The sequence below is a fragment of the Mesocricetus auratus genome, unplaced genomic scaffold (assembly GCF_017639785.1).
Source record: "Mesocricetus auratus isolate SY011 unplaced genomic scaffold, BCM_Maur_2.0 Super-Scaffold_100004, whole genome shotgun sequence".
Classification (NCBI taxonomy): Eukaryota; Metazoa; Chordata; class Mammalia; order Rodentia; family Cricetidae; genus Mesocricetus; species Mesocricetus auratus.
This window is the reverse complement of record NW_024429189.1, coordinates 19,542,126-19,559,641: the sequence shown is the minus strand read 5'-3', so window position 1 is coordinate 19,559,641 and position 17,516 is coordinate 19,542,126. Positions and strand designations below refer to the sequence as shown.

The 17,516-nt window shown below is 42.2% G+C and overlaps 1 protein-coding gene across 1 annotated transcript in view; it reads right to left on the bottom strand.

Annotated features, from left to right (window-relative positions):
* Positions 1-17,516, bottom strand: part of Lypd6 (LY6/PLAUR domain containing 6) — a 131,403-nt gene that overhangs the window by 28,658 nt on the left and 85,229 nt on the right. The window contains exon 2 of the mRNA XM_005068954.4: positions 4,454-4,642. Coding sequence (XP_005069011.1) covers positions 4,454-4,571 — 118 coding nt within the window. The 5' untranslated portion in view covers positions 4,572-4,642. The remainder of the gene's footprint in view (positions 1-4,453; positions 4,643-17,516) is intronic.

The window sequence follows — 17,516 nt, the reverse complement described above, 5'->3', positions numbered from 1 at the left end:
AACTGAACCTGGGTCCTGTGAGAGACCAGCCAGTGTTCTGAACCACTGATCCGTCTCCCCAGGCCCTGATTGGTCTTATTTTAAGACCTATAAATCCATGTCTGCTTGCATTCTCAAGCACTGTAGATTAATATTTCTTTACAGGACTGTTTGTTGATATTTTGCCTGGGGATCAATGAATAGCAGTGATTCCTGACAAACTTTTGCAAGCATATTCGACTTTGATTAACTACAGTACGACACAATCCAAATGGTTAAATTGTTACCTCTGGCAATATTTAACCTGAGTAAGGTCAGCAGATGAGCATCTATCTCCAGTAACTTGTTAATTGATACTACATCTGATAAAGAGCTTATTTCTCTTTTAAGAGACAGGGAGAGGGGTTCCTAAGATGTGCTATTTTCTTCTTTATTACTTCAAAGCCTTCCAGAGCCAGCAGACTTCAGATCCTGGTGGCCCCAGCTGTGAATGAATCTAATTTGGCTCTTGATCACAGAGCTAATAAGCTTAGTGCCCTGCATTTCAGGGCATAAGGCCCTAGTCCCTCAAGAGAGGGTGATTGTAAAGAAAAAAGAAAGACTGGAGTGCCCAGTTACTTCCTGTAAGATAATCTGTCCATTAACTCTCATGGTCAGCCATAGTTCAAGTTTCCATAATTCATTTGTAAGGCATCCGGAAAGATTTAGCCTCCCCCCCACCCTTGGAACTTTTGCCTGGACAAAGACCTTCAGTTACTGGAAGAGAGAAGCTTCGAAATGTATGCTGATGTGCAATGTGTCTGCTCTAGTCAAATTAGTTTCCACTGGTTTTAGAAAGTGAATAGAAATATAAAGATTCTAATATTATGTGTCCTGGCCCACTAAATCTTGCTGCTATAATTTTGACATGAACATATTTCTAATAGAAGACACTTCCTGATACCTATCTAGAAGTGTACTTACTCTGTAAGATGTAAAAAAGTGTAGGACTGTGCATAAACTTCCTTGGTTCCCTATGTGGGCCATAAGCAAGCCCCTGCAAGGACATAGCTCTTTGATGCAGAAGATTAAGAAGGGCTCAGAACACGCATGCAAAGGAAAATTGGATTGTTTTCCAGGACTGTTTTCTATTCTACAAAAGAAACAGAGGCCAAGAACAGGACACAGTCATTTTATTGAAATCTCTTGCGTGATATTTGACCGAGTAAATAGCTCCCTTTCTCTTAATATTAACTCTTGTTCAAGAGATTGTAATTAGATTTGGGTGATTTAACTGGAGAATGGAAAGAAAAAACAGCACTTCTCATATTAAAAAAAAAGGCGATGACAAAAGGTATATACAAATTATTGGACAGAATGTTCTGGAGGATGAGTTTGAAAACCATAAAGTTTGTTTCTTATAATGCTTGGAAACTTCAAAGAGTTGGAAAGCAGAGAGCAAAGGAGATTAGTGAGGGGAGGCTGAATTTTCTTCGCCCAGTTACCATCAATGACGCTGTCTGGCCCTAAGAACAGTGAGTTTGTTTGGCATAGAAAACTTGTGTGTTCTCAAGCTTCCTGCCCCTCCGTGTTCCTCCGTGGACAAATGCTGCGCTTTGCCATATAACATTAATAGAATCAGCTCTCTCACTGACCCAGAGAAAGCTGCTTGTACCTCCACCTACAAAGTGAGGCGATTGTATAAATAATTCAAAATCAAACTAATCCCTTGTTCCCCTCATGTATTTTTTATACCCAATGCTTGACAGCAACTTTCTTGTTGGTAGAGCATCACTCCATCTAAGCATGAGTGAGGACCCAAGGTCAGAGAACCACAGCTGTTTAAAAATCCAAAGTGCAAACAAACACACTCAACACATTTCTGAAGTAGCTTGGAGAAATGTGAAGTTAACTCTGATGCAACATGGGCAGACCAGTTTCAAGTTCTACAGTCCTACAAGAATTCTCACTGCCTACGACCTGTGAGAAGGTCTGCTGGTGAGGGTTCTAGAGCTGCGGCTCACAATCTAGTGAGAAACAACGTCTTCAACCGTTTTTGCCCTTTGGAATCATGTCAGGAAAGCCCACGATTCCTATTTAGTTAATATAGGTCACATAACTGAAACTTGCCTATTACATTACTGTATTTTATTTGGGACAAGATATTGCTTTGTAGCTCAGACTGGCCTGGAACTCACCATGCAGCCTAAGCAGCCCTCAAACTCTCTTACCTCAGCCTCCAGAGTGCAGGGATTACTGTTGTGTGTTGCCCTGCCTAGCTTCCCCAAAGAGCAGGCGTGATTTCCCCTGCGGCCTGTCAAAGTTCATCCTTGGAACACAACTCTAAACAGGAGCTCCTCACTCCAGGCACTCATTGGCTAACCCATACAGGAAAAAGTAATGTTTTTGTCCTGGTTTATATAACCTCATTAACTTCCATTTTCAATTCCTCCCCTCTACCTTGCTTTAGCAGAGGCCATGGTGGACTATTTGGTGGTCTTAGCCTCTCACTAAAGCTGACAGAGAAAGTCAAAGCAGCCCGTACTTTGGCACTCGCTCCTGAGAGACTGAAACCTGGGTCTTTAACTTGCCAAGTCTGGCTGTTTGGAGCAAAGGACAAAATGCAACCTTGTCCTTAATTAAGCAGCCAGATAAATTTCCTATACAAGTAATCAGTATGCAGACTCTGCCAGTGAGGGCACAGGTGCAGCAGACATTCTGCCAGTGAGGACACAGGTGCAGCAGACAGTCTGTCAGGGAGGACACAGGTGCAGTAGACAGTCTGTCAGGGAGGGCACAGGTGCAGTAGACAGTCTGTCAGGGAGGGCACAGGTGCAGCAGACAGTCTGTCAGGGAGGGCACAGGTGCAGTAGACAGTCTGTCAGGGAGGGCACAGGTGCAGCAGACAGTCTGTCAGTGAGGACACAGGTGCAGCAGACAGTCTGTCAGTGAGGGCACAGGTGCAGCAGACAGTCTGTCAGGGAGGACACAGGTGCAGTAGACAGTCTGTCAGAGAGGACACAGGTGCAGCAGACAGTTTGTCAGGGAGGGCACAGGTGCAGCAGACAGTCTGTCAGTGAGGGCACAGGTGCAGCAGACAGTCTGTCAGGGAGGGCACAGGTGCAGCAGACAGTCTGTCAGGGAGGACGCAGGTGCAGCAGACAGTCTGTCAGAGAGGACACAGGTGCAGCAGACAGTCTGTCAGTGAGGACACAGGTGCAGTATGCAGACTCTGCCAGTGAGGGCAAGGCACAAAATCCCCAGCTGTCTGACTAAATGACTACAACAGCAGAAAAACTACTCCCTTGTCTATTGGGTACAGGTCTCTGCCACACAGATTTTTTTGTGTCTATAAAACGATGCTATGGTATATGTGCAATTTTACCAGGTTAGAAATAAACCTGCATTGTCTGAGAACTTACCACAGCACATGCTCAGTGCTAATTTCCCTATGCCTTAAGTTATGTAATGGTCACAAAGTCAGGGATTTACTTCAAGTCAGGAGGTCAGGGAAGAGCTCACCTAGTTGCAGAGAGCCAAGGTCAGTTGTACCCAGACCCCTGGGTGTCCCACATACCCTTTCCCAGGCTACAGGAGTTCAATATCCCAGGACTGTGGGCTGAGGAAGTCCAAGAAGCTGCCTCCTCTTTGCATGCTGTGTGATCTTCCAAGGAGAGGACCCCATTTTCACTGCCTATGCGCCTTTCACCCCATCACAATGCGTGTCATGCAGCAGATGCGTAAAAGGAACAGTATTCTTTGGGGCAGAAGCTGAAACGCAGGATACATACCACAAGGGCAATACCAAAGAGAACTGGGACAAAACCCAAGAGAGAACATAGGTACAGCACCGGGGACCAAAGGAGGAGTGCCAATGCTGTTTGTCAACCTGTAGTCTCTGTAGCAGAAGAACCCAAAATCCTCGCTGAAAATAAGAAGCACAAGGATATATATGCAAACAGAAACTGGAGGGCAGGGATCCGGTGCCAGGGACCTGCACTACTGGGGACTCCCTGGACAGTTCTTTGCCATAAGGAATCCAGAAGCCCAGGGAATAGGAAGTTGTGGGAAGAAGATGTTTTAACGGAGGCAAGGTGCTAGAGAGACAGGACCAGGCATCATCCAAGCTATCACCGTCTAATCTCTTTACAAACTACCTGCCTCGATGGACCGGCTCCCTTTGACCTCCTGGGATGGGCAAGTTCCCTTCAATACCAGCTGAGAACCAACAGAGCAAAAGGGAAGCATATACGGAGTCAGAGGATTGTATAGGGAACAGAGAAAACAAGCCTCATCCTTTAACCCAAGATACAAAGCAAACATCCTGTGGAAAGGAGGGGTAAAAGGCAAGGCAACTTTTATTAACTTCTGCACCCCTACCTAAATCACCGAGTCTCCCCTGCGTTAAGGCTGCTTTCCCTGGATATGCTTCAATTCTTTTCTAGCCAAAAAAGCATTTTTTTCAGACAAGAGAACAAACAGCGAATAATCTTACTTGAAGGGTGGAGGTAGATTATGTCTTTCACTGTGAAGTCTCTGGATTGAGCAGCTTTCAGACAGTCGGCCAGCAGGCTCAGCAGCAGGAGCCAGGCCAGGGCAGGGCTAGGTTCCATGGCAGACTGGTGTGCCACTCATACAGAGGGCCTCAAAGTGGGCACTTGAGGCGACGGTACAGGGACTGCACCTGAAACAGGAACACAGACTCATCTTAGTATCCAACAGGAGACAGAGCAGGCAGCCTGGCTGATGCCAGTTAGATGAGTTGAGGAGCTGGGGAGGGATGGCACACTGGGCCCAGGGAAACGGGTGCCGAGGGGGAACCTTATAAATGGTAATTTTAGAGCACTTAGAACATTCCAGCCTGAATCTATTCTTAATCAGGCTGCTCCAACTGGTAGCAATCCTTCCTAATATTCAGCAGAGATGGTATCAAGAGAGATTGAATTGTAATGAAACCCGGCTATTTTGTGCCAGAGAGAAACAAAATAAGGCAAGTGTAAAGCTCAGAAACTTCTCCTCCAGTAAAGGTGTGGACCAGGGACCAAAGAGCACCCTTTCTGAGCTTAGCCACAATACTGAACTGTAGGAGGTAGACTCAGGTTTGGAAAAGGAATATAGGTAAGCTGACATCTTCCAAACCTAAAACCATATCAATACAACAAGATCTCCCAAACAAAACCTACATTTATTGGTGAATACAGTTGAATGTGTTTGCAAAATTAAAAAAAAAGATAAAATAAATAAGGAAAACATAGTTTATTCTAATAGTCCTATGAAGGTGCCACTCCAATCATCCCATTTGGAGGGAACAGGTCAAGCATGTAAGGATGGGACCAGAGTCTCACAGTGCAGGTTTCCACTCTGCGTTTCAAACCCCAGCAGATGCTGTATTCTACCTAAAATCGGGTGATTATGGGATTGAGTTGCTACTTCGAATTAAGCAGTTCTCTACTGCCCTTTCTTCCGATTCTTGTTCACTCGAAATGAAGAACAGTAAAGCCCTGTGTAGACTGTTCAGCTCACTCAGAATGCAGGGAAAGTTTCTTCTACAAACGACTCTCTCACTGTCTCCTTAGTTTTCTAGAGAGTCCTGGTCACACATTCGGCTTTTCCAAATTCCATAGTCTCTCTTGCTCATTTAAAGGAGTCAAAGTTAGGTAGTTACTTATTTCAACCTAATTAAAAACCTAAGATTTGGTCAGTGTTCATAGATTTAATATAAATATTCAACAAGATTTTTAAACAGCTTAAAATTTGACATTCCCTCATTAAAGAAACCCTAAATAATCACCAAAATATCATGAATCAGAATAGAGAAAAGGCAACATGGCCTATTTAGATATTAAGATATACTATAAAATAATATTAAACCAAACTGGATGGCAAAAATTTTAACCACAGTCTAACTCTTCAAAGGATACAAGCAGATTTTCAAAATGACAAACAGGACACTGTCAGCAAGCAGCATTATACTATATGAACAGAGTGTAAAAAAGGTCAGAAGTCAGAAGGCAGGATAGACTATCCACTTAGGCTCTGTGTAAAAAATATCAATAAGTTAAAGTATAACTAAAGGAAAGAAGAAAATAAAAATATGTAATTGTAAAAAAAAAAGAAAACATTAATGGAGCTTAAGATGCTAAAATTATTGAGAGATGTTTTATGTCCGTTTTTTTGGAGACCGGGTTTCTCTGTGTATCCCTGGCTGTCCTGGAATTAGCTCTGTAGATCAGGCTAGTCTGAAACTCAGAGATCCGCCTGTCTCTGCATCCTGAGTGCTGGGGTTAAAGGTGTGCGCCACCACACCCAGCTAGGGCCACTGTTTTAAGTTGGCAAGTTGTTTGGAAAGTAACGTTCCCCTAATGACTGATGACACAACATTGCCAAGCCAGGCAGAGCTCACCAGCTGCTCATACTTTGCTTTCCAAAGCAGATTTGCATTCAGGATGAGAACAGGCTGCTAGGCCATCTGATAAATATGACTGGTGAAAAATGGAGGGACACTTAGCTAAACCACATGACCAGAAATGACATAAGTGTCAGTGGTGGCCTTCCCTGACTTGAGGTAGCAGTCCAGCTTCACCCTAGTGGAGGCCACAATGTTCCCTCTCTAGACAACAAGGTGAGTCGGGGAAGGCGAGTCTGCACCTGGGGGACAGGTGGGCACAGTGAGTGCTAGAGATTTCTACACCACAGCCCACACTCTGACCTGTTTCCTTGACAGTCAGAGATGAAAACGGCAGGGACATTATGTTTAGAATCACAGTCATCAACTCACAGATTAATGCGGAAGACCAGAAGGAAAATGGGATAAACAACAGAGGCCAGGCCTTCAGTTTTCTGGAGCTATCGCTGGGTAGCCAATTCGACTTTCCCTCAGGTATGGAGGCTGGAAGTTCTGGGTCAAGGTGGCAGCAACTTTGGCGCTTCCTGTGGCCTTTCTCCTTGGCTACAGATGGCCACCCTCGCCTTGTCCCCTCATGGCCTTCTTACTCCTGTTCTTATGAGGACGCCAGTCCTTTTGAATTAGGGCTTCATATTTATGACTTCACTGTAATCCTCTTCACCTCCTTAAAGGCATGTCTCCAAAGAGAACCACACTCTGAGGCACCTGGTGGTAAGACTTTAACTTAAAATTTGGGGGACTCACGTTTCAACCCATAGTACAAGGTTTCTTTCATATTGCATTTCTTGTCCCATGAGATGCCACAGAGCTGTTTAAAATTATAAATGATGATACAGGGTGTCATCGAGAGATGCAAATGCCTTCCAGCATTGTGGAGGACATGAGATTTTCTACTCAGGGACTTTCTGTGGTTGTCATTACGTCCTCTGGTTCACCAGGCCACAGAGGAGTCTTGACCATTACTGTGGTGAGAAGACATATTTGCCTCAGACCATCCTAACACCTCAGGAATGGTCTCCTGTCCACTGATTGTTCCTTTTGCTGGTTTGTACTATACTTTGCTATAAAAGATAAATGACAACAACGACAATAAAAATCACTGCTAAAAAGAAAACCAAAATCACACCGCAGGATAAAGCTTAACTTGAGGTCACAGAAGCTATGGCCACCTCTACCGTGTCACCCCACATATAATCTGGTGTGGGAAGTATCTTGAGGTGATGATTAAAATTTTACACTATCAAGAAACTAATCTTCATAGCAAAATTGATGGTACTGAAAGCTCGATGTAAAATATAAAGTTAAAAGGACGTGGATTAAGAATGCCTACAATACCGTGTGGGATCACTTTAATTCCTAACTTGTTCTTCCACACAGCCATATGCAACAGCTTCTGCTTCCTGGTTTGTCTTCCATGTCTCTCCTCCCTGTGTGGAGTCACTTACTTATCATCTCATTGGTGTCTCCACAGTACCTCCCTGCGATGACAAACAACCACTATGTTTTAAAAATGAATTTCAAAACAAGGAGTGATAAATAGCTCAGTGATAGAATTAAAGGCAACCTTACTCTACAGTTTCTCTTCACAGTTCCTGCTGCCTACTGAGCATCCTAGAGAACCCTGAGAGCAAGCATCCCTCTGAAATTTCTCTAACCTCCGTATTGAAAAGTGAGCTTTGAAAGCACAAATGATAAACAGGTAGCTTGTGGGCCAGGCTGAATGCTGTCCCCTCTCCCCAGATGCCCACATCACAATCGCCAGAAATCTGAGGGTAAAAAGAAACTTGAATGTGATCAGCTTAAGATTCCTGAGGAGGGGAGACCCAACTCTTTCATCCAGGTGAGTCCATATCATCTCCAGAGTCCCTGCCAGAGAGAGGGGGAGATGCAGGAAGAGGCGAGAAGACAGTAACTCCAAGAAGTTGATGTGGTGTGAGCAGAGGCCATGGGTTAAGAAACACTGCCAATTCTAGAGGCTCCAAAGGATACAGAAATTCCACATCCTCCCCTAGAGTCCTAAGAAAGAAGCAGTCACCCGACATCTTAACTTTAACCTAGTGACTGGTGCTGGGCCAGTGACCTCTAGAACAGAAAGGATTAAATTTATAGCAATTATAGCAGCTATAGGAACATAAGACAACTACTTTAAAAACAATTTTACACCACAACATACCCCATAGAAATATACAGAAAATAATCACAAAATTACATTTGTGATTGTCAAAAATTTTTAAATTTTCTTTCTTGATTTTTGAATGACTACCGGAGAAACATCATGGTAGGCCATATAAGACTGTCATTTTAGAATTAAAAACATGGTCACATTGTAACAACTGAATGTGGATTAATCAATAGCTTAAGTCAACTAATGTGACAGACTGTGACACACACACAAAATAAAAAGTCATATGGCCACTGGAACAAGGCATCTAACATTATATGAAAAAACTATGCATAATTAGTTCTAAGTCCTTTTATTCATTTTGCATACACAAGTCTCCTTGAACACCAATATCATCTATAGGCATCAAGCATTTGCTTGGCTCCCATGCTTACACACCTGTTGAGTACTGCTCTTCACGGAGCCCTGGAAACACATCAGAAGGGCCACAGCTCTCTCATGTCCTATTTAAGAAGCTCGGAGACTTCTCAGAGCTCACTGTAAATCGTCCATGACTAATACCATCTGCTATTTGTTCGATGTTTAGTGACATAGTCGTATATTTTGTGTTTGTGCATGCACATGTATGTGTATGTTCAGGTGTATGTATGTGGGTGCAGGCACAGGAGAAGGCCAGAGCACGACCTTGGCTGTCATTTATCAAGAGCAGCTCACCTTGTTTATTTTGAGACAGAGCCTCTCACTGCCTTGAACTTGCTAACTAGGCTAAGGTGTCTGACAGGTGAGCCCCGTGACTCACCTCCCCAGTGCTGGGATTACACATTGAACCCAGATCCTCATGCATGTAAAGCAAGCTGTTTACTGACTATCTGCCCAGTCTTTTGTGTGTTTACTACAAACAGACACACACACACACACAGATACACACACAGATATATATACACACACACACAGACATAGACACACAGACACAGACAGACACACACACAGTACATTGCCTTCCTTGTCTTATAGATGAGAAAGTCAAGCTCAATGGACAGCTTGCTCAAGATTACACAACTGCCTTATGTGGGATTTGAAGCTTTGTCGTCAGCCCATATCCCTAAAATACCCAGATGAAAACTTCCCACACTGGTTTTGCTCATAAAAGGGATGAGAAGAAAAGCTATCTGATTGACTGGTTTTGGTTTCACCAACTAGTTTACAACCTGAATTCTTCAATGTTCAACTCAAGGTCAATGTCAGCGTTTCCCATGTGTCAAGCACTACCAGTGGCATATCTTTCCCACGATTCTCCTTCCAGTTATTGCCCTAAAAGTTCTTTGCACCAGTTGCAGCAGGCATTATGCAACAATGGCATCTAAATGTAACACCTCTGCAGCTTCCTCAGGAACCCTCCCAGCCTGAGTCTCCAGTTTGCAGGCTGTGACGGAAGTGTCCAAGCCGCCTCAGTTTGAAAACAAGTCTTGCTCCTGGTTACCTAACCATGCTATGCCTCCATTTCCTCACTTGCAAAAGGGACTTACTTCCCACCTCCAACGTTTATGAAGACAACAAACGTTACACAGTGAGTTGTAATGTGTATTATTTCCTAGTGTTTTTCCTATCGTATGTTTTATTCAGAATCCGTGTGTTTTGTAAATGAAAAGTAAGTATACTGAGATTTACTTTGTTCAACATTCAGTTCACATTCCCTAAGTCAGAAAAACAAAAACATTGTACCACCTCAAAATGCTTAAGACAAAAAAGGATCGGTATGTTTCTTCCTCCATCTCTTCTGTCCCCTGTGACCAAGGCTGGCACAAAGCCATTAGGTTAGAGGAGGTGTGGTTGGAGCTCAAGGGACCTGGTGCTCTCCTGCCAGTCCTCACCAATGAAGAAACATGTGGGTGTTGCCTTTACAAACTCTCCCTACAATGGCATATGCTACACATCATGATGTTTACACACTGCTTTAGCTAGACTTCGCTTATACACAAGGTATCATGACATACACATGTCATGGGTATGAAGCCATACGCCTCGTGGTGTATTGTCAATTAGTTACAGCAACCATTCTGCTCAGCACGGAAATCTGTTAATGGCGTTTCCTTACTGTAACAGCATAATGAGATAAGTAGTTTACAAGGACAAGGATTATTTGTGATTTCAAAGGTCTCAAGCCATGATCAGCTGACAGTCATTTGAGGGCCCACAGACAGACAGAACTTCGTGTGGGGAGAGTGTGGAGAAAGCTGTTCACTCCAATATAGTCAGGAAAGGGGGTGGAGGAGGGCCATACATCTTCATCAAGACATAGTGACTTAACTTCCTGCCACCAGACCCTATTCCAAAGTTTCTATTACCTACAGTACTACCACAGGCTGTCAATCAAGGCTTCAGTACATGGTCCTTCTGATACAATGGCCTAAAATATACATTTTACACAGGAAAGGAGAAGTTGCATTCCTTTGACCCAATATGTTCACAAAAAGTTTTCAAATTTGTAGAATTCCAATCCTTTCTTAGCCATGAATTTTTAGATATCAAATGGAAAACTCCTAAGTTCTTAAGTAGTCAAACCTTAATTCTCCCAACAGTTCATGACACTGATCCCTTCTTAGGAAAATGAGGCCTCGCCTAGGCTTAGGGATGATTAGAAAGAAGGCTAAAGACAGGACACCAAAGCTTAATATCTCTTTGTTTGCTCAAAAAAATGTAATAAGCATGTATCATTGTTGCAACTTGAAACTGTTCTTAAAAGACTAACAAGGAAATTTTCACTTTCATGTACAATTATTCTTTAAGTGTTTTGCTGAGATGAAATTAATATATCATAAAGTTTACCACTTTATAAGTCACTAATATTTGATATAATTCTTAACATTATTGCAAAAATCACCATTAGCTAGTTTAGAACATTTCTTTCATTCCATTTAAAAGTTCGATACTCATTAGCAATCATTTCCAATTCCTTCTTCCCCCATATTCTGACAACAACTAATTTAAATCATCTCTCTATGGATTTCATGTGAGGGGAATGGTATAGTATGTGGCCTTTTGTGTCCTATTCCCTCAGGTTGTCACAATGTTTTTAAGGTTTATTTCCATTATAATACTGATGATACTCCTTTTCACGGCTGAATGTTTCATTGTACAAATATTATACATATGTTTACGCACCAGATTATGTCTATTTGGATTGTTTCCACTCTTAAATATTACAAATAATGTTATTATTAACATCCATGTACAATTCTGGGGGCAAACACACATTTTCATGTTTATTAAGTGTTTGCCCAGGACTTGGTCTCATGGGTACCAAGCCATAACTTTGAGGTGAACTGCCAATGTCTCCTGGCAGTTGTACCAAGCCTACATCTCCAGTTTCCACTTTCCCCATATCCTCACCAACCCTTTCTCCTTTCCTAAAACAAACTGTAGTTCACCTTGTACAGACGCAGTGTGTCTCTCTGCACCTTGTTATCCACTGGAGTTTTCTTGCATTTATCTGCATTTTCAAGTAAGCAATGAGGCTGAACATGTTTTCATGTGTTTAGCTCTCATTTGCGTATCTTCTTTGGAGTGATTTATCTACCCAAATTTTAACTGGACTGTTGATTCTCCATTGTCAAACTGTGAGAGTTCTTATATCTAGATTCTAGACATTCAGGTGCAATGTATGATTATCAATTATTTTCTCACATTCTCTGTATCTTTTCCAACGTTCTTTAAAAAATATAAACAAGCAGGGTTTTATTATGTAGTCTTTGCTGGCCTAGAACTCCCACAGTAAACCAGGCTGGCCTCTCATAGAGATCCACTGGATTCTGCTCAAGTGCTAAAGGCAGAAGCTGCCACACTCAGCATTTTTTCATTCTCTTGACAGAACATTCTAATATACAAAAAATTAATTATGATGAAATATGTACATTGCGTTTTACAAATACAGGCTTTGTTCCCTTGTAAACATCAAGTTCAGTTCAACACTAGAAAGACCTACATACAAAATGCATAGTAAAAGAATGTGTCTACTTTGTAGTGGCCAAAGCTCTGTTTTCCATTTTCCTTTATGTGAGCAAAACAGGATGGGCTGGACCAGGTATTAATAGTCCTAATGCTGACATCCCTCCATCAATCATAAAGACTATCACTGCTTTCTAGGAACGGAAAAATGAAAGCCATGGACATGCATTCACTGTTAGTCTAACAGTGACTGAAGTGCGGACTCCACTGAGGGGGGCTGCAGATTCTCAGAACCAGGTAGCACTTCAGTCTCCTAATGGCATAAACGCTCAGATATTAATATGAAGGGTCTTTTCTAGGACTCTGGTAACTTCTGAGTTTTCTGTGCCTTCAGACTGTTCTAGACATTAAGAAAAGACATTGTGTCTCCTTTTTATGATACTTCCATTTGAATATGCACTTTGGGCCCCATCCCTCCCAAATGCAGTGCTTTATGAAGAAGTATACGTTCATTTTCACAGCTCTGTGACCTTTCATTTGTTATTTATGAGCTTCTGTAAACCTAATACCTCTCTGACAGATTTAATTTGTGCTCTAAATTACCTTTGCATGAGTTACTCAACTGCTGATTTTATCCCAATAGATTACTTGCTACATTCTGGAGCAGGGGAAAAAAAAAACAAACATGTGCTTTGAGATCTATCAGGCTTTCTCTACTCAAAATACAACTGAGGAGAGATGCACTCAGTGTGGATGGTACCAGACAACATAAAGGAGAATTTCTACACTAGTCACAGATGTAAAGGATGGAGCCTTAACCCAGGTCAAGTTTCACAAATCTATACTCTCTAATCCCTATATTATGTAGAGTGCGCAAATAAGATCCTCGCTATCTTTAAACCAGGCAGCAGAAGAAAATCGGGTACTTCTATAAGTTACCCTGACTAAAATCCCAAGCACTACAGGACAAGAGTCAGTGCCAAGACAGAACACAGGTAACTGTGCAGTACAGAACTGAAACAAATTGAGAAGCATTTATAAGCAATATTTGAGATGCCCAATGCAAATAAAATATGGAGTTCTGGGGCCTGAAAAACTCATGATAGGTCTTGATTAATTTTTAATAAGTACAGAAGGTTTGATGATGATGATGTAATTACCCAGAAGAGTTGATTTCATTGCTGCATATATAAACTAAAAGCATGTACTTACAAGACCTGAGTCACTTAAATATAATATTCAGACTACAGGTAACAATGTCCTTGTGTTTGGGAATTACTCAGATTATATGGTGGCTTTTAAAAAGTGCTTAAGACTTCTTGACACGTCTCTATATTCGTGAGGTAGATCCTACATCTTCTGCCCTTAAGTCTGAGCCAACCTTAATCGGTTGACCAGAGGGTATGGAAATGACATCATTTGTGGGGTAGGTTATAGAAGGCAATGCCACTTATACACAGGTGCTGGGATCATCATGCTAGAGCCCTGTGATGTCTGAAGTCAGTCTTTTTTATTATTTTTTAATTTTTTAATTTAAATTAGAAACAAGGTTGCTTCCCTTGTCAATTCCAGGTCTCTCTCCCTTTCCATCCCCTCCTCCAGTGCCCTCCCACCAACCCCTCCAATATCCCCTCCTTTCCCCAAGGAGAGTGAAGCCCTCCATGGGGGTGTCCATAGTCTGTCATTTCATCCAGGGCAGGGCGTAGACCCTCCCCCAAGAATCCAGGGTGAGAGTGCATCTCTCATTGTTGGATGAGTGCCCAAAATCCATTTGTATACCCGGGATGAATACTGATCTACTACCCAAGGCTCAATAGATTACCTAGGCCTCTTCACTGACACCCACATTCAGAGGGTCTTGATCAGTCCCATGCTGGATTCCCAGGCATCAATCTGTGATTCAAGAGCTAAACCTTGTCAGGTCAGCTGTTTCTGGGGCTGATGGAAGCAGAGGCAGACTCCCACAGCTGAAGTCAGTCTTAGTGATGATGGTGGCCTGATACAAAGAAAGCACAGTAGTAGCCAGTCTGTGTCCTTAACCGTTGAACAAGTCTTACTGGAAAGGGTTTACACTAACCTCAATCACATGCTGTTACTAGGGAGAACTGTTAAGCACATGGGACCTATGCTATTGGCAACTGTTGCTGGGTTCAGCACTGGACATGTGAGCCAACCAGGCAGATAAGTGTTCTTTCCTTTAGAACAGACAATACCTCTCTCTGGAGTAAGAGACTAACATACAAAGCCTGGGAAGGAATGAATGCTACACTCCTCTCCACTTGAAAGAGTACAATGAAGCTTGTGGGCTTAGAGAGATGAGAAGAAAATGGGGAGGACTCCAACCACGTTCAGAGTTTGAGTTTGGGCCAATTCTTTTTTTTGTTGTTGTTTTTTTTTTGTTTTGTTTTTGTTTTGTTTTTTACAAGACAGGGTTGATTCTTAACTCTTCCCTTATAATACAGTGTCTTCACTTTCCAGCCAACAGATGCCCCTGTTGTCCAGGTTAGTTTGAGAATGACTTGTATTTCCTGCCCCTTGGCACCAAGAGCAATTCAAGAGTCTTCCTAAAGGGTCCATCACCAACTTAAATTTTCTTATGTAACTAATGTTTGTTTGCTTGCTTTTTTGTTTTTGTTTTTTGTTAAATGTAGTACAGCTTTAAGTTTAAGCAGCTAAAGGCCAGAGCATAAAGGGCTTTTCAAATGCCCACTATGGAAAACTAGCTAGAGATGACTTCTTTTGGATTACATAGCCACTAATGTTTCATTTTCAACTTATGGGGAGAAAAATTCTCACATTCCTGATCTGAGCTAAAGATTCATTTGAAAAAAAATCAATGCTTTTAAAAATGTGCATTTCTTTTTCTGGAGCCATTGGCAAGGCTGAAAGTTATAGGGAAACGCTGCCCTTCTGCTTCACCCCAAATTCATTTAATGGTCAATTGCATCAAAAAAAGCTTCAGTTCCTGAAAGATATACGATGCCTGGGAAGTACAACTGGCAATGTGATCTAGCATTAGAAGATGCTGAATTTGTTCTAGGAGCTGTTGCACTTGTTCCTTGTTGACAACTTTTGAGAAGAGATGTTAAGGCATTTTCAACTATAAAACAATTGGGTAGCAAAGAATCAGAGAGTTCACACAGGAATGGGGCACTGGACAAACTTCAGCCCGCTGTTTGTTTTTTTAAGCTACTTGGAAATAGGTGAAGGTTGGGAAATTTCTTTTGTTTGGGTGTCTTTTCTTAGTCTTTTCTATATGTTTCATTTAACTTTATGGGGTTTTTATCCTAGAGACCTTTGAAATACACAGACATATCAGGCGGCACTCAGAATGAAGTTGTCAGTGAATTAAATCAAGACAAGATATACTCCCATGGCCAAAATAACCGTTACCAACACTTCAAACTTCATTTCTTTTAGGTGAATGGGTGTTTTGCCCACATGCCTGCCTGTGTACCGCTTGTGATACTTGTGCCCACAAGTTCAGAAGAAGGTATCAGACCCCTTTGAGCTGAAATCACAGCTCGTTGTAAGCCGCCATATAGATGCTGGGAGTCAAAGCCCAGTCCTCTCAAGTCTACCTCAAGATTTTAATTGCTGAGTCATGTCTCCAGCCCTCCAAACCAAGCATTATGAGACATACACTTCCATCTCCTGATCACACAGCAGTCACCTTGGCACTCTATCAAGGGAATATTCAAATGCACTTGGAGTGACATACTCATCTTCTTCCACAAATTCTGAGTGTTCTGAATCTTCACCCACGTGAAGAGCACCATTAGTCATGGGTTCCAAAGAAAAAACAGCCTTCTCTGACTTCATGGAATTAGTTACACAATGTAAACCAGTTTTCTTTTATTGTTAAGGAGTTATTTGCACGGTAATGAGGTCTGGTAAGGCATTTTTGGAGGACTGAGGTGTGTTATTTCTTCCTTATCACCCCTCCTGGAACCTTATGAACTACCACTTGTCAGTGTTAACTGTCCAAACTTCAAGTTGATATATGCAAGTAACCCCAATATCTTTACCCTCTTTGTGGAAACATTCCTTCTGTCCTTTGTGTTAACTAAAACCCATCTATCAACAAGAATGAAGCTTTGTTTTGGGCTAACTTCAGTGTAGTGTGCTCTTCCTTGCAAGCCCCCCAAGATCTCTCAGCATGTGACCCTGATGTCATTCCCTTCCTTAAAAGCCTTTCAAAGCATGATCTCTTCACATAAATTCTCCTCCTTTCCTCAAAAGTGAAACCTTCTGTCCTAAAAGCTGTCACAGTAAAGCGAGAAGCATGAAGAATGTACCTCATCTCTATCCATTACGATCTTGTAACCTTGGTTCTTGGCCAGGGTTGAAAAGCAGTGATGCTCAATCTTCACTCCCACCTTGCATTGAACACAGCTTTGCCATAGTTCTGGGAATCCTGACCAAGCTCTTGTTACAAGTATTGCTTCCATTTGTCTCTGACATAGTTCAAGTTCAAGAATGAACTGAAGTTTCATGTTTGATAGATATGGGGAAACCTTCTGGAATTTCTTATAGAGGGAGAGAACCAGCCTCTCCTGTCTTCTCACGGAAAAAAAAGAAAAGAAAGTTACAGCCAGTACTATATTTTAGATATGAAATGTCTGCAAAAGTACATGTGGACAGGCTTGTTTGACAGCAGATAGGCCTTAGGGGAGTGACTGGATCCTGATAGCTATGGCCTCATCCACGGATTTCGTGTAGGCGGGCTCCATTAAAGGAAATAGATCACTGAGGCATGCTGTGAAGAGAGACGTCATTCCCACCCCCTACCTGCCTCTCTGTGCCTCCTAGTCCCCAGGAAATGAGCAGCTCTCCTCCACCGCAGACTCTCCCAATGATGCTCTGCCTCACCACCAGCCCAGACACAATGACACCAGTGACCATGAAACATCTGAAACTACAAGGCAAAGGAAATCAGGATTCCTGTCAAGTGATTTTTCACAGGTATGTGTCAACGTGATGACAATCCACCAAGGGTATTTTTTAATGTCTTATATCATAACTGTGTGGTTAAGCCACTATTTTAAATAACTGGATTCCTTAGCAGCTAACTTCTAATCTTAA